Genomic DNA, 18,429 nt, shown 5'->3' on the forward strand with positions numbered 1-18,429 from the left:
GGGAGGGAAGGCAATTAGTTGCCGTGTTGTTGGAGCTTTTTACTTGTCAAACTGGAGCCTCATTGCTTTTGTTATTGCCATGTAAAGGGAAATTGCAGGGTTTTGTTTTGGTATTAAGGGCCTTAACGGTTGCTGGCCGTGCAAAGGCCAGATAAGTGCGGAAAAAGGATGGTGGTAAGAAAAGCAAACAGAGGAACTCTTTCTATCTCAGTTGATTATGCCTTGGCAAGACTTGCCAGATTCTTAGGATTTTGCAGCCACTTTTGAATTGCAAATCAATCTATAGATCTGTAAAAAAAATAGTAATATAGTATGAAAACAGTTGGGAAGACTTCTGTGGGCTTTTGCATGACAAAAGTTTTAATTTTAAAAAGATTGTTGTTTGCATTCAAATGCCAGCATCTGTGACAGATCGTTGTTCGTTTTCCAGATGTGTGTGCATGTTTGGTTTTTGAACAATTCGGGAACTCTGGTTGAATTGGTTTGTGTATCGGAATTAGTACTGCCTTTGTATCAGAAATTGCTCATGTTTAACTTTCTGTTGTGATTAGCTATCTTGCTAGTGTTTTGCTTTCTTCTGTATAGGTTTATTTGAGTTGTAATCACTGTACATTTGTGCACATTCCACTACTAAAACTGAAGACTGCCTTTGCAACTTCTTTTTCTCAAGTCATTACCTATCGGGGGGAAATGGTTACTTCAACAACTTGTAAGATTATCTGGAGGAAATTGGTCACCAATTCATGGAAGAAAATTTAAAAATCGTCTCTTTTCACTTCAGCCCTTACTTTTGGAAAGTTTAAAATGAAAGTACAGCAGAAAACCTTGGACAGTAAAAAGTCTGCAAACATAAGGAGGTTTTTTGTACTGATTCCAAATAGAGTAACCATATTAATTTGAAAAATAAACCCTACAGTTTTTAATACTTGAAAAATTTGTGTCATGGGATGGAGATCTAAGCACAAAAACCTGTTAAATGTCGCTTTTGTGTCACAGTGAGAAAATCAACTCCTCCTTGTAGGTCTCTTGCTACGAAATTTGTTTGCTGGAATCTGACAGTAAGTAGCTCAGATAAAATTACTGTTGTTACACTTAGGCACTCCTGCTCCCTCATGGCTATTTGTTGTTGTTTCACTACGCTTCGTGATACCTGTATTATCTGAAATGTTGTAACATTGTCATTGATTTCCAAGGTAACTGCTTTTTTAGCTAGCCTTTGCAGGTATTCAAGCAGGTGGGGGTGGCAGTGAGAGAATTTGCTTATTAGAAAATAGCAGTGATTATTCTGAGTTTGATGTCCACAGCAGACTCTTAGAAAATAAAGACACTTCTCTCAGCCGACATCCAGTGTCACAATGGATGCTAAGCAGTCAGAGAATGCCAGGCCTCAAAACTAGAAACATCTTGATCTTTTAGGGCCGTACTTTAAGTGAGAATGCGGGCAGGGGATGGGGAGGGAGACAGAAAGTGAAAAGCTGCAAGGGAAATAATACAAAGCCAGTGCAATTGGCATCTAGATAGTGAAGGGGGGGAAGTTTTTGAGATTAAGAGTGGGAAAGCCAAAGCCGTTATGTACCCAAGGGATGCAATTTTAGTGGGAATGGAAGATTTGAGTGGTAAAGGAGGAGCAGTTGCCTCTGGGTTTGCTCTATTCCAGCAGTTTGGCTGTTGGCATCTCAATTTGAATTGCTGGGTGAGTAGCGTGTGTGTGTGTGTGTGTGTGTGTAAAAGAGAGAGAACGAGAGCACACATGCTTTTCAGTCTTGACCACTGAACTAGTTGTATGACTTGTTTTCATTTGTGTCTATGGACACATTTTTTAAAAGAAGATAGATCAGTCAATTCAAGCTGTGACCTTTGTTCAATACCTTTTTAAAAATATATATATATATATAGTGCAAGTCGGTTTGGGGGAGGGAAATAGGGTGACTTGTCACTGACAGTTCTTAACATGCTATAATAGTTACGAAACAACAGAAAGCATGTGTTTTCATCACGTGTCAAGGCAGAGGACAATTTTAAAGAAAATTCTTGGAAAGGATTTTCCCCCTTCCTCCTTTCCTTGTTTTGTTTGGTTTTTAAGAAGCATTATTCTATTTTTGGGCTGTTGTCATAGGGAAGGGATATTTCATAATATACAGCTGGTTTCATTTATTGAATTAAAGCTGTTGAATGTATCTCACCAACAAAAGCAAGTGTGACCATGTGCATATGTATGTGTGTGCATTTTTTGTATATGATATGTATCATAACAATGTGTGCCATAATAGTGTATTGCCTTTTTATTTCTTTTATACTTACTTCAGAGTTTTTAGTCATGCAGGTATATCATCTTTTTAAGATTTACATATCTTGAAAGTTACTGTTTTAGATCTGAAATCTGTTTTTAGCTTGGCAAATACAATTTTTTAAGATTAATAAAGTAGCAGGCCAGTCATTTACAGTTCTACACAGAAGTAACTCATATCAGCTTCAGTATAAAACTGCAGTCTTACTGATTTCAAGTGTCCAATTTGAAAGCTGTGTGCTTAAAAGTAAATGGTATAATATTTTATTTTTACATAGTATTTTCATGAAGTATTGGTTTCATACTCCCCCCCTCCCTATGCTTTTGGCATTGAAGGATTTCTTATATGAATAAATCTAACTGATTGGAGGGAAAGAAGCAGTAACATATTACCATTCAAAAGAAATCCTGTAGATGTGTAACCTCTTCAGTTAATTTATTTTAGATCCTGCCCACAACTACATCTAGAGGACTTTAGAAAATATTTTGTGGTGTTATATTTTTGTGTTATTATAATCACAAAGCTATCTGTCATTGTAGGCCTTATTATAGATTGCCTTCCATTCCTGAAGTCTTCAAGATCTGTTAAAATTTTTTTATATATATATATATATATATATATATATATATATATATATATATATAATTTATCAATAACCATCTTGGGAGATAGTTTATGATAGCACATTGCTAAGTATATTCACTCAGAAATTGTCTGGACTTGCTGTCTAGAAAATGTTATGGCTGCAGGGTGGGATTTTATCCCTACAGCCCAAGACTCTCCATATTCAGAAATAAGGACCATTATGTTATAAGAAGGTACATTGTGAGAGAAGTGGGAAGTTCTTGTTCTAAAAGTGGGGAGAAGGAGGAGGGATTTGGGTGTTGTGAGGATGTGTATATATTTCTAAATGTATTTTATGTTTTTATGTGTGTCAGAAACTGTAATAAAATTATTCTTAATAAAGAAATAAGCACCACTGTATTCAGTGGAACTTAGTCCCACATGACTAAGTCCCACATGACGTGCATAGGATTGAGCTTTAATGGCTTTTTGTAGGCTAAAACCTTGAAAATAAAGTTAAGTCACTATTTTGATGTCTTTTTTCGCCTCTGTTGTTATTCTAACCTTACCTAGCATAATGTAAGATGTAGATAGTATATTATTTATTATAATGAATGTAAAGTACAAACGTGTCATACTTTCATACATCTAATCTTGCAAGATTGGTAATACTGAATTTAATTTTTAAATGTCGTTATTAGATTTTGTAAATACTCTGTCTATGTAACTTGTAGTAGACTTGGCGTTATCACATAGTACTCTTTCCTTTATATAAAACTGACTTGCAACCCAAATACTCAAACCACAATAGACTTTGCTTCACGTTATCTAGGACATCCCTGTGTTGTAGGACAACATGATGTGTTTCCATACTTCCAATAGGCTAGGTGGAGGAAATTGTTATTTTCTGTACACATATTGCAGACTCACAGAGTTCATGCAATATTATAGTAAACCACAATCAGTCATTGCTTTCTGAAAAACAAAACAAAAGCTACAAACAAGTTTTTTTGTTTAAATTACAGGTGTTCAAATTAAAGGAGAAATTAATCCAAACATAATGGAATAAAGCAGTGTGATTTCCAAAGTATAGATATCTGCTCTTTTATATACTTTTACTTTTTCGGCAATTAGTTTTACTTGCTTTAACCATTTAGAGAGAGTTTCTGCATGTAATTTTGAAGATCATTGTGAAAGGGGAAAATAGTTTTCCTGGTAAAGATGTTACTGTTGTTCTGGTCTTTCTTTTCTTAATTTTTATCAAATTAAGCATATAATTCTGTTACAGTAAGCAAAATAATTGATTTTATGTGCCTAAGAAAGAGTATATAGTTGAATAAAAAGAGTGCTTCTTTCAGTGGTCCCATCAACTATGTACAAAAGACATCCATTTTGCTCTTTCAACTTCCTGTGTGCGATATACACCTGTGGGACATTAAACATAATCTGTTTTGTAGTGCCAACAAAACCAATCCAGATTTATTTTTAGACTGCAAATGATTTAAATCCATAGTGTCTTACTTCAGGTGATATAAAGAGCAAGGCCAATAACAGAACCATTGTTTTGTCTTAATAATGAAATTACCATGAATTAACACAAAAATGTGGTTTTAATAATAATAAACTTAACATAATTAGATATATTACACAAATTCCAGTACTAGATTTAAATATCATCTTTCCTGAATACGGCTACCTTCCTGTTGACCCAACCAAAGCAAAATGAAAATGAAAATGAAACAACATCCTTGAATAACACGGTATATTTCAAGCATATTTAAAATGTAATTCCTTTATGTGTGAGAAGGTTTCCTATACTATTCTAGAAAAGGATAGTCTGCTTAAAATACATATATACAAAATAGTTTTTAATCTTTCTGTTGTTGGACCTATGTGCAGTCTTCTTTTTCCTAAGCAAATGGTGAATGCTCATGATTTCTTAGGAGTAAGTTTTCCTGGGTTTACCCGAGCTGGTAGCTATTATTCTCTGATAGATATTGATAGGAGTGTAACCTTTGGTTTTGTGAATCTTGCTATGAGAAGGCGCATATTTAAAAATGTCAAGTGGAAGCTGGTAAGAGGACTTGGTGTCTAAGTGGACATTTCCCCTAAAGCTTTATTGAAATGAACTGTCAGGCATTGTGGAGGCAAGAAATTTACATTGTTTTAATCAAACACTTCAGCTAATTATTTGGAAGCAGTAGGGCTTTTACTAAAGCAGGTAGGCCTTTATTGATAGAAAAAGTCTCTGACCAGCAAATAGCATCTGAAAGAAAAACAGAAGGAAAGTAAAAGTAATTAGGCCACCTGCTTCTCTAAGCGATATGTGGTGGTGGTGGGTTTTGGGGGGTTGAACTTTGGCTAGAAGAGTATTGTTCCTACACATGACGGTCAGTGGTCATATCATCATCTCCATGAAGGAAGAAAATGAGCCCCCTTTTTTTAAGTATAGGAAACTATGGTTATCAATGGAGGCCTTGTTTTCTGTTACAATAGGGAGTGAACTTAGGGCAAGACCTTAGGCAGAATTGAGCTATATTAAACTTTGAAAGGGTGCAGAACACTGTATCACGGATAATGGGCTAAAGAGAAGTCGGAGAATGCTTAGTCAGGTGTGAAAGCATTCTTTTTGTCAATAAATTTCATGTTGGGAAGGGAAACAGAGTGATTTTTAATGCATAATTTCCTAAATGAAAATGTCCACCAAAATTTTGTGCAAGTAGAAAATGAAGAATTTATTTGCATTCCCTTTAAAGCATTCCAGAGTTCTCTAGATGTGACTTAAAAAAATTATCTTGTTCAGATTGACAATCCACAACCCAAATATTGTTCACATGGATGTGAGAACCAACTACGGCTGCAGAAATTTTTTTTAAAGAAAATTATAATAAGCAGAATTGTGATAGTTAAGTGGAAATTATAGTTATGATGTCGTGAAAGAGATCTATGTTCTGTGTGATTGACATTCTAGAATAATAACAATCCTTTTGAATTATGAAAAGTGCCTTAATAGAAGACACATCTGAAATTCCTAGCTATGGATATATTTTTTCCAATGCATGTGAATAAAGTCCAGAATGCTCAGGAGAATGTTCTTAGATGATCTAGCCTTGCTGAACTCAACCAAGAAAGTATAGTGAAGATAAATGAGATCAGATAATATAACAGTCAGTCTTAAGAATTATTGTTAGTGGATATTTCTTGTAAGTATCTTGTCTTTTTTTTTAACCAATGGCACCAAACCACATGTAGAATATATTAGATACATTCATAGAAATGTGTGTAAAATTTGTCAATACCATTTTATGACTTTAAATGTATTACTGATAGCAGTTTATTTACATAAGTGCTCCTGGAAGGGCTTGGTAATTCAACTCTACTTTGCTATAATGCAACCTCCCAAAACATAAAAGATCTGCAAAATTCACTTTTGTACATTTGTTTTAGTGTATTAAGCTTCTAGGGGCAGTATTGAGTTTCGAGTCCAGTTTTTATTCCTCAAAAGCAGAGAACACTGGGAGAGTCTTAAAGAGGAGGGCACCAGGAGCAAGGACAGGTGGAGCTGTATTTCCATTTTTATTTTATTTTTTAGTATATGGTGATTATCAGGTTTAGAGATGAACTGTGATCTATTTCTCTTGCCAAACTACTTGCTGGGACAGAGTTATAAATCAAATCTTGAACTTGCCACACTCCAAAATGAGAATAATGTAGATAGTGGGCGTAGAATACAAGCAGAATATTTCCTATAGACTATGCTATAGCTTCCTGCAGTGTGGCATGGATCCCATTTTTTCCTGTTGAATGCTCTCTGATTTCTTGCATATTTAGTGTGTAAACCTGTAGTGTTTTGCATTTCTGTAGTGCATAATTATCTTTAATTTCAGTACCAGAGTTTCCCTGTATGATGATGCCTTGGTATAGCAATACAATGGGACTTTCTTCACAAATCCAGATATCCTCTGGAATCCACATATCCTCTGGAAGTCATCTAGAATAGATTTGAGGGTGTACAGGAGGGCTGCAGAGGGAAGAAAAATTACCCCTCTCTGTTGATGTTCCATTAGCAGAAGTGGATAATTCAATAGAGGGACCAATAGAGGATTGACCTAAAGGCCTTAAGAAAATGTATAGGAATCTACTCAAGATGCAATTATGCTTTCAAATACAATTCAGTTAAAATTTCTAATGGGAATATCCCATCTATGGTTTATGTTATCTTTGTTTATACAACTGCTAAACCATTCCTAATTCTCGTTTGGTAACTTCATTGTTGATTTCATGACTGAAATTTAATCTGCTTTGCTTCAGGCATAGGCAATCAAGGAAAAGAACAAACTTTTCCTATTGTTTGCATTTTGACTTGCTTTTTCAGCCCAGAACACTAATTACAAGTTTAAAACAAAAGGAATGCCTTACTTCCTTATTCACTCGTTTTCCATTTCTATTTGTATTGATTTTAAACTCTGGTTACTACGTAACTAGCTTAAAAACTAAGGATTCTGTGTTATCCATTAATACATTTGAAAAAAATCTGTTTCCAGAGAACTTAGGTTTTCTCAGAATAGCTATTAGCTTTTATTATAAAATAAGCATGAACAAAGTAAGAGGAAAATATACTCCCGGGGACAATAATATATCTGAAAGAGGGACCCGGATAGATCTAATAGTATTTTTTATCTGTTTTCTGTACTTATCCTTTATAGCCATTGGATACACTACCAACTGCTTTTCTTCATCAGGTCCCCCCCCCCCCCCCCGGTTCACTTGAAAGAGTGAAGCAAATGCAGGATTAATTTTCTTCTCATCACTCACATTGCTAATAGTCTCCCCCTGTGCTCCCCCCAAGTTTATTGAATAATCCTACTTTTAAAGACAACCTGGTTTGTTACACAACCAAAAGTACTTCCAAAATTCTTTGTGCCTTCCTCTTGCAAGTTATTAGCTATCTTAACATTGAACATAGATTTCCTTGTCCCAGCCTTGCTGTTCCAGTGGATATACCTCACTACATCTCACCCTTGTAAAAGCAACAAAAACTAAATTGCAACTTGGAAGCAGAGAGAGCTTGATGTTTACATCTCTCCCCTCCCTTTATGTATAGAGAGGGGGCGGGGAGAGGAGAATATAGAGATATGAATAAGATAATCATGTTTGGATTGGAAAATGCTACCATTTCTGTTATATGTTAACACCAACATTGTGTCGAACAGTGAACTTACATTGGACTATAGTCAAAGATATAATCGCTGGCTCTAGATGAAATGGACAAAGAGGAAAGAGTGGGGGCAGACCGCATGTGGAGGATTAATGAGAATATGGCATGAGAATTGAGTAAACCATAGAGACCCGATTCAGAAGAGCTGAGGTGGCAGAGGTTACCTTTAGTGGAGGTGTGGAACTGGAAGAACAACCTGCAAGAACAAACTCCCACAATGACCATACTAGGTGTGGCCTCTCCAGGCACTGAACACTTCACAGTAGCAGGAATGTGAAAAAGAAACAAAGGGGTCCTTCTTACTGTGGTCATTGCACGGTATCTGATAGTAACTCAGAAACTCTGTTATGAAGGTATATCGGCTTGAAATTCTGACATAAGGTTATTGTTTGATGTGCTGGGAGACAAGTTGGTTTGCCCAGTTTGAAATCTTTATTTTATGAGAGAAGCAAGGATTGGGATATAGACAAGATAAACGCTCAGTCATAAGATGCTTATTACAGATGCTTGAATAAAATAGATTTTGTTTCAAGTAAATAGATTTAAAATTAGCCACCAGACTCATCCCTCTTTAGTAAGTGTGTGGCCATTTATCATAGTGCTGCCAACCATTCCATGCTCTCCCAATGTTAAAAATCCCAAAAAACCCCAAAATGATGTTGAAGTGGTTGTTTGGGTTTTGAATGATATCAGAGCATCATACAGTGAATGTATAGATTAGCAATGATTTTGAAGTCTTGGCACAATCCCATTTAGTACTTCTGGATCCAGATGATAAGCTGATAGCATGTTCCTTGTCAAATATGGATTGTATCTCCTCTGTCTATTACTCATGGAAGTCACAGATGTGAGAAATCTGTCGTGTGTGTGCTGGAACCTGCTGATGTTTCACCTGAGCATTCCACAAACTGTTCATATGATATTTTCAGTAGATGGATCTTTGGATAATGTTTAAAAGCTGTGTGGTTCACCATACTGTTAAAACCTTATAATATGAAAACTGTAAGCATACAGTTTGTCTGAAAATTGCAGGAAAAGAAAAGGGAGGATGGAAGTGGGAAGAAAATATGATTTATTTATTTATTTATTTATTTATTTATTTATTTATTATGGTATTTATACCCCACTCTTCAGCCCTAAAGGTTATCAGAGCAGCTTACAATTATTATTTTTAATTAGATGGTTCCCTGCCCTCAGGCTTTATATAGGTAGCTGTTGAACATGTTGACTATGAAGAATTAACACTGAATGATTCATTGTACATGATGTTCTTTTTACTGTGACTTTTTTCTTAGACCTTTGCTCTATGCGTATTTATTGAAAATATAGACATAGACATGTAAAAATTACCATTATTTTATGGAAGAGTGATGGATCCAAAGAATAATTCACTGTATTAAGCTTTATAAACAATTGGCTAAACTAGTAAACTTTGAAATTTTCTAGAAATATACATTCATCCATCAAGCTCATTCATACATGTTATTGATTCACTCATTCCCTTCTACATATTTTAAAATACACTTCTCATGCTGTTGTTGTGTGCCTTCAGGTCATTTCCAATATATGTGGCTCTTAAGGCAACCTTATCACAGAGTTGTCTTGGCAAGATGTGTTCAGAGAGGATTTGCTATTGCCTTCCTAAGAAAGTGAGAGTGTGTGACTTGCCCAAGGTCACCTAGCAGGTCTGAGCAGAGATTAGTACTTTTGAAATGGCTTATGGAGTAAAAACTGTATGAACATACAGTAAAACTCTTTATTTAAAAAAAAAAAAAAACAAGAGGAGTAACATGTACAAAATAATGCATGATAGCTAAAATACATCAATTGATTTGTCAAATTATTGTTAAAGACCTTGACTTGCTTTGGTTCCTGTTTACATACATTGAAAAACTGATGCTAAAACAACATGACTTTCACAAGACTACGTGCATATCTACTGTGTACAGTGATGATCATTCCTTACTAAGTGTCCTTAGCACCCCACCCTTAAAAGAGATGCTAGATATCTGTGCTCAGAAGTTTGATAGAGGTTGCTCAAGTAAATATTTTATTTCATACACACACACACACACACACACACACACACACACAGAGTGATTGGAGTTCTTAAACTGATTGGCAGGGCACATTATTATTATTATTATTATTATTATTATTATTATTATTATTATTAAAAGAAACAAAAAAATTCAGATATTCTGCTGTAAAGAGTCCATTCCATTTTTTGGAATTGCTATTGCGAATCCAAGTTGAGGGTAATTGTGAACACTCTGACAGCTCCTGGACTGAGGTGGCGCTCCTGTTCCTGATTCTTTTAATGTAATTCCTTTTACTTGATGTTAATGCAAATTGTTCCTTACTTAAAGTAATAAAAGGAAATGAAGACACATTTGAAAATGAAAGTTGACTCTAATCCATTCGTCATCTAATACTAGCCTCTTTATCTTTGCTGCTACGTAATCTGGTTAAATGTCCCTGTTGTAGGATTTTAGTGTAAATCCTCTATAGGGAATAGGGTTCATTTTCCCCCTCCCCCATCTTCTGTTGCAATTGGATTACTTGCAGTAAAATGGCTCAGTGATTTGTTTCTTTCTGTTTAAATTTTTCTTGGTGAACTTGTGAATACAAGCTGTATCAGGTCATTCCCCCTTCCACACATTTATGTTTTCTTTTTACATTATTTCTTTCCCTCTTTGCTTCTTTTTCTTTTGTGAATGAATAATAGCTTTTCATTGGTTTGAAACTTCTTCATTGGATTATGTTCTTTGCAATTAGAAGTACGGGTTTAAGTGCCAGTTCCTATCTCACATCCCCTCACTTCCATTCAGGATTGCATGTTGTTGTGCTGTGATTAACCTGAACATTTCAGCACAGTCCTATACATGCCTGCTAATGAATAAGTCCCCTAGAATTCAGTGGGACATAACCTGCAGGTAAGTGTGTGTAGGATTTCAGCCTTAGTCAGATCTCCTTGGCGATATGACAATGAATGTCTGGGTGTTCTGTACTGTTTAATAGACTAAGTACTCCAAAATGACTTTTTCCTCTCCAGGCCATTTGGATTTTTACAAAACCACAAAATGATGCAGGGGATATATAAATGTAAATAAATGTTTCAGTGTAAAGAAGGAGTAGAGTTGCATGTAATCATACGCTGAAGATGAGATTAAAAAGGGCAGTAGGGGGAAAGTTGGTTGCTGCTTCTAGGGTTAAATTTCCCAGAGTCCAACTTTCTTTCTTTTAAAGATTTTTCCTTTAATTATCATTAGGGCAGGAGGAATGTTAACATGTTACTTGTATAGTAAGTGGACAATTGGCTCTGGCCTGTTCATGCCTGCTAATAATATAACTTTTGAACCACTGACACATAGGTCTCACTTGTGGCCAGTCTTGTGTGTCCTGGAATGAACTCTGCAGTGCACACATCTGACTGTGGATGTGATCTGTGTGTCAGCAGTTTAGATGTTACATTACTGGCAGCTGCTCCTAGCTGAAAGTGATCCTGCGATCTCCTATACCTGATAACGGTTAACAATCAATTGCTCCCTTAGGCTTCTTTATTTTGTGATAATAAAGCCCTCAGGATTTCACAGTGCAAGCAAGCATCATGCCTTAAATTAAACCCATTTAAAACAGAGGAACTGTAAACATCCTTTGTCCATAAGGGAAAGTTTTCCCGAAGCAGTGCGTGGACACTCTACACAGTATGAAAAAAATCTGTTTGATTCACAGTGATACAAGGAACAGAGCAATATATAAGAAAGAACCAGAGAGACTTCATTTTACAAGTCATTGGATGCAATCTATTATGATCCTTTGAATGAATTAATCTTGGTCAACCTTCCTAATAAAGAGATAGACTTCAAGGGCTAAAGATGTGTTAGCATTTTGTATAACAAAAGAAGAGTCAATAACTGAAAGTATTTTTGATGCATGATTGTGCTGTGTGTGTACTGTAAACATCTACAACTATTTTTATAGTGTTGTGCTTTGGTGTATGTTTCTGAACTGCTACCTTAACATTTATGCTGGATGCCTTTCTTAATGCAGCAATTTTCCAACACAATTTTCATTTTCTTTTTTCACAGTCTAACAAAGTCCCAGTTGTGCAGCACCCACACCATGTACATCCTCTTACGCCGCTTATTACATATAGCAATGAGCACTTCACACCAGGGAATCCTCCTCCACACTTACCAGCTGATGTAGATCCAAAAACAGGTAAGTTGAAAGGGTTATTGTGGAGAGATGCATGTGAGAAAGGGAAAGGCTTTGGGGAAGCAAATTTTCTGGAATATCATAGAGTTAAATCAACTGAGGAAAGTTTGTGGGGAAATAAGGGAGAGAATATGTGCTTAGGACTAAGTATAATAAAACAGCAGTTTTCAAATGACGAAAAATAAGCATGTTGGTTATAACATTGGACATAATTGTCTACAGAATTGACCTCAGGATGCGAGCCCTATCATTTAGGCCTCGATTCCATTTTAGTGATAACAAGTAAACAGAGATAACTACAGTGTGTTCCATTTTTAACATCCATGATTGATGTGATATATTGACTTAAACCAAATAAGGAAAACCTCACTGTCCCCAGTGTTACACTCTTTCTTTTAAAATCACGTATAATACTATGTAGGTACCCACTATTCCAATGAGCTGCTGTTTTGAATACAGGTATAGCTAATTAAATAATTAACTACTTTAAAATCATGGAAAACTTTCCTAGAAAAGGAAGAAATTAAGTTTCCATGGTAAGACAAACAATGCAAATGATCTTACTAAGTTTTCTGTACAGATTTTAAACAGAGATTAAACTCTATTTTAAAACAGTTTGTTCAGTGCTCTCCATTTCAGAGCAGTTTCTTGATCCTTGGTTTTTAAATTATGGTAATTAAGTGTTCTCTTATGCTATTTAGCTTTTCTCTTGGACAAAATAAGTCTGCCCCAATTATATATCCACATTAACTAATCATTCTCTTTTTAAACAAACCAAAATTCTATGTGCAATTCCTGGTTAGTCAATTTTACTGTGGGACTGTTCCAGAGATGTTGTGCATAACCTTTAATCCCATGTTAAATGAACTCTCAAGTTCAAATTGTATACATGTCACAGGTTGGGACATTTTGCTGTTACACTGAGCTCCACTGCTGCTTTTTTTTACTTGAGTCTAAAGGCTGATTATTGTATACATGGTGCTCTAAACCCTGCTTAGATGTATTAGTGTTAAAGACTGAGCTTGACTTACTTTGTTAACTAAAAAACTCTTGTTAGCCTGTTGCCCTAGAGAATGTAATAGTGTCAGTCTTTGTTCTTCAGACTGCACAGAGCCCTGAGAGAGCATGTGTTACTCTTCTTCTTCTTCTTCTTCTTCTTCTTCTTCTTTGGGTTAGTCCAAATCCCTGCAAGTTAATTAAAAAGTAAATTTGAAACTGTGAATACATGTCAGAGCTTGTTAAGGAATTGCTGCAGTTGTGATTAACATATTTAGATAATGTATCCAAACTCACTTTGTGAATGAATGAAGTAGCACATCAATTTCGCCCCCTGCCTGCCACAGTTGGGCTACTTTTGGATTGCATTTAATGCTCATGTTGCATAGGTTTAAAAGGAGCCTCATCCATCCATCTTTGAGTATTTCAAGTTCATGGCAGCATAGTCTGACACCAATTCAAATAATGGTAGTACAGGGAATAGTCTTTAAATAGTTATCGTAAAACATATGATTAGTGTCTGTAGACTGTTTACTTTTCTTCTGTGAACATTCTTTCAAGTGTGCAAACAGCCCACTGAATAGTTAAATCCCAGTTAATCTGTTTGGTTGTTGTAATGGAGAAAAAGCTGCATCTGCCCAGAAATATCACACAGGAAGATTTCATTTAGAGATTAAAAGCTCCCTGAATGACTTTTTTTAAAAAAAATGTTTTTTCAGCTTTCTATATAGTGTCTTTTCCTTTTAATGTTCTTAATTCTGTTTTTGCTATATTGTCAAGACCTGCGTTCCTTTGAGAATTCAACCTTATAAAATGTACTTGTTTGAGAAGCTTCAGGGATATGAGCAGTGCAGTCTGTACAGCTACATACTATTTAACCATTGGAAGCCCTGGAGATCCTACAGGGGTAGTTCTGAACAAAGTGTTTCAGTGATTTCATTCTTTAAATTTCTTTTGCCTGAAAGAACAGTATTATCTTTATTTTTTTAAAAAGCCCTCAACAAAGCCAAAGTAAATAATAATAATAATAATAATAATAATAAATTATTTTATTCAAGATTAGTACAGTGTGCCCGCGCCATACGTGGGTGCACTATATGTGGCTTCCTGCTTATGCCGAAGCCGCACAACAGTATAAACAATGAAGTGCACGCACACACGCGCCACACCACCACCACGTGCGCACACCCCCATTGTTTTCTATGGGGCACAAGCATATACAGATTTTTCCTTACGCGGGGATGCATTCCAGACCGTCCCCCCGCGTAAGGAAAAATCTGTATATGCTTGTGCCCCATAGAAAACAATGGAGAGAGCCCACTGTCTTGTAAAATGATTGTCAATTAAATGGTATTTAATAAATACCATTCTCTATTAGGGTTGGTTTTTTTTTTTTTTTTTTTTTTTTGGTCGTTTTTTGAGTGATTTCCAGGCTAAAAGGCATACAGGTAAAGCAGAAAGAAAGAAAGAAAGAAAGAAAGAAAGAAAGAAAGAAAGAAAGAAACCAAAAATCCCATCAGCTTGTCAAGTTAACACACAACAAACATGTTTTGAAATACATATTTCACACAAGTTGATGGAGAACCAAGATTGGTTGATTCTGTCTGCTCACTATACCCTTTGTGACAAATCTGAGAATACAATTTGTTATTGGTTGGCTTTGTTACTGGTTAGGGGTGTTAAAAGTCTGGGTATTTGCACCAAATTGGTCTATATTTTTTTGCTTATTTTATATTGAGCCAAATTGTGTATATATTTGTATAAATTAGTGTCTCTCAAGCAGTCAGTGAGGGACCAGCAATTTCCCCCCAGTGTGCCAGTGACTGATACCATATTTATGCCCATTTCCTTCCTTCCTTCCTTCCTTCCTTCCTTCCTTCCTTTCCCGGAAACTCATGAAATACTAGCCAATTGCTATGGGCCAGCATCAGTTAATGAGTTATCACTGTGGCAGCAGCTGCACTGCAAAAATGTTGACAGCACTTTATCTGCCATTCTCATTGTTACAGAATTATGGGATTAGTAGTTTTGTGAGAAACTTGGCCTTCTTTGTTATAGAGCTCTGTTACCACAACAAACTACAAATACCAGGATTTCATAGGCTGGAACTGTGGCAGTTAAAGTGGTGTCAAACTGCATTATGTCTGCAGTGCAGATGCAGTGTTTGAGTAGCACTGGTACAAGTTACAATCAATATGTTATTCTTATGGAAGCACAGTGCTCCCAATCTTTAGCCTGCATTACAAAATGGAATGTGAGATTTGTAGACATGTGCTGGATGTACTTCTTCTCTGATCCAGGAAACATATTCAGGGGTAGCCTCCTCTGATGTGTCACTTCGCAGTATCCTTCTTTCTTAAGCCATTTTGAAGGACTTCACCTTTGACATGTTGTGTGCTCTTATCTCTGCTTTTTCTTTCTTCCTATATAAAACTAAGCATAGAGAATCTTATCTAGAGGGAAGGGTACCTCATTGGGCCAAATCTAAATCAGTCCTGCTCCCATGCTTGCAATTTGCATAGGAAAAAAAACTATTAAATTGACATTAACACAATCATGGACACAGTATGGGACAATATGCAAATTGTACGGGACACAATCATGGACACAATATGGGATAATATGCAAATTGTAAGGAAAACTTCGGGGATTATCACACGGAGGCACTTATGTGGGCGAAAAATTGCAGAACTGTTTCAGAAGCACGAAGGTGGGACTGTCCATTGCACTTCTAAAACGTAATTGAGGCTTCCCACTTTCCTTCCGTCAACGAAGCGTTCATGGAGAAGCCAGGAGAAGCCACTTTTTGAATGATGGAATATCCCATGAACGCTTTGTTGACAGAAGGAAAATGGGAAGCCTCAATTATGTTTTAGAAGTGCAACGGACGATCTCACCTTCGCGCTTCTGAAACAGTTCTGCAACGTTTCGCCCGCGTAAGTGCCTCTGTGTGATAATCCCCAGAAAAATCAGAGTGAAGACTAAAAGACTTTCTGTCCCATATTGTGTCCATGATTGTATTAATGTCTTATGTTAAGTTGAAACATTCAATGTGAATTGGTTTAATCTTTCCGATGTTGTACAGTGGGCCCTTGGTACCCACTGGGGTTTGGTTCCAAGTCCCTCCCCCCAGGTGGATACCAAAATTCATGGATGTTCAAGTACCATTAAATACAATGGATAATAAAATGATGTCCCTTATGGCAAAATCAAGCTTTGTTTTTTGGAATTTATATATTTTTGAATATTTTCAAGCTATGGATAATAATAATAATAATAATAATAATAATCCATAGCTCAAAAATATTCAAATTATTATTATTATTATTATTATTATTATCCCGCTCCTCTTCAAAACGCAATCGGGGCAGATATGGAGGACCAACTGTATCCTGTTAGTACAGACCCTTGGTCAATATAGCATTCTATATCTTATTCTAAGAGTTTAATTTTAGATTTAATAATGGGCAGAATAACCCAATATGGAGCTGGAGGTGAACTGATCCATCACTGTACATGTATTTAGCCTGCCTTGCATCACCCATGTCTTTGAAAGAAGCAAGGAGCAGGGATTGCTTCCCCCCCCCCCCCCCGCTCCTCAGTATACAAAATGGCATAAATTATCATCCCTTCCTAGGGAAAAAGGAGTAATTTTGAATGGAGGGTGGTAGTCCAAAGCCACTTGCTTACCACTTGCTCCACAGTGGAGCATGCCTAAATATAGCTATGGCATTCTGTTTTGCCAACAGCCTGCTGGTGGAGAAGCCCAGAACATCATCCTAAACTTAGCCAGCCATCAGCTGAGTAATGGACTAAGATTTTACCCTTTGAGCCTTTTCTTAGTCATTAATGAACTTAGATTTGCTGATGTGTTCTCTAACACATTGTTTGAGATGGTACAAACAGTTGTGGAAAAAGCAGCTCAATGTTGTGGAAAAAGCAGCTGAAGAATGTTAAAGAGTATCAATGTGTATTAAATAAACGTTTATTAAATAAATAAACTAACTCCAGTTCAAAACAAAACAAATGGTTAAAACACTGTGGGTGATATTGACTTGAGAAAGGAACCTTTGGAAGTAGAAAGACACCGCAGCCATAAAATGGTTTATTTTAAAAAGTACCTTTTCAGTGACCTGAAGGTGGCCGCACAAGGAGACGACACACATGATGGTACAAAATGAAAGTAGGGTGGGAGCCTCCATCCTTTTAAGACTTTGGAAGAACAAAGTCCTGCATGGTCTTTGACTGTGGGGAAGAAAACAGATCAAATGTCCTACTTCTCTAACAGAGTCTCATTTGCTTACTGTACTTAAGTAGGCCGCTCTGGGGAGGATAGGTGAAGGCAGCAGGCCATGTCTTGAGAATAGGAAGTAGAGTTATAAAAGGCACAAAGTGTGGCACTTACGATGTAGAAATTTGTATGACTTTCCTACCTCCTTTTTCTTTTCAAAATTCATTTTCTCCCCTGCCTTGACCCAATTTTATGATGCTTCCTTTTCCTCTTTCCTAGGAATTCCACGGCCTCCGCACCCTCCAGATATATCTCCTTATTATCCACTATCACCGGGCACTGTAGGGCAAATCCCCCATCCGCTAGGATGGTTAGTACCACAGTAAGGAGTTCCATTTTTCAAATCTTAATTTTTTATTTTTCATTTTTGTATATATGTGTATCTCCCTCTCTGTTCCTACTCCCCTCTCTCTGTAGATTGTCGCAGGGCGGGGGTGGGTGGGTTCTTAATCATGCTTGTTTCCATTTCCTGAAGCGTGTATATGGAGATAAGCATGTTTGCCAGATGCCAGTTTATGGTGTGGACAAATCAATAACTTGCTCAATAAAGATGAAATGAACAAAATGATGGGTCACAGACTGTTAAATGAGAGTGGAGTTTATGCACATCTTTCTGTTTGTTATAACTTCTGGTGACTCCTGAAGTTTACTTTTCAAACATTATAATGAGAATATGAAGAGAGGGGGGATAAAATTTCCTGCATGGGCTCATTCTAGTTCAACTGTTTTGGTTGGTCGTATGTTTCATTGGTACTAGTTTCAAAAACACTGCATTTGCATGAAACTATTTAAAAAACCCTTTTAAGGCCTTGGGTTAATGTTTGTCATATTTTTAAGGGCTGAAAGGTGGT

The 18,429-nt window shown here is 36.4% G+C and overlaps 1 protein-coding gene across 9 annotated transcripts in view; it reads left to right on the plus strand.

Annotated features, from left to right (window-relative positions):
* Nucleotides 1-18,429, plus strand: part of TCF7L2 (transcription factor 7 like 2) — a 254,239-nt gene that overhangs the window by 202,050 nt on the left and 33,760 nt on the right. For all 9 annotated transcript variants that reach the window (XM_089509919.1, XM_089509920.1, XM_089509922.1 and 6 more), the window contains exons 5-6: nucleotides 12,162-12,294; nucleotides 17,798-17,900. In XM_089509919.1, the coding sequence (XP_089366045.1) occupies nucleotides 12,162-12,294; nucleotides 17,798-17,900 (236 nt within the window). The remainder of the gene's footprint in view (nucleotides 1-12,161; nucleotides 12,295-17,797; nucleotides 17,901-18,429) is intronic.

Source organism: Sceloporus occidentalis, unplaced genomic scaffold (assembly GCF_023333645.1).
Source record: "Sceloporus occidentalis isolate IW3139 unplaced genomic scaffold, rSceOcc1.0.p SCAF_2, whole genome shotgun sequence".
NCBI lineage: Eukaryota > Metazoa > Chordata > Lepidosauria > Squamata > Phrynosomatidae > Sceloporus > Sceloporus occidentalis.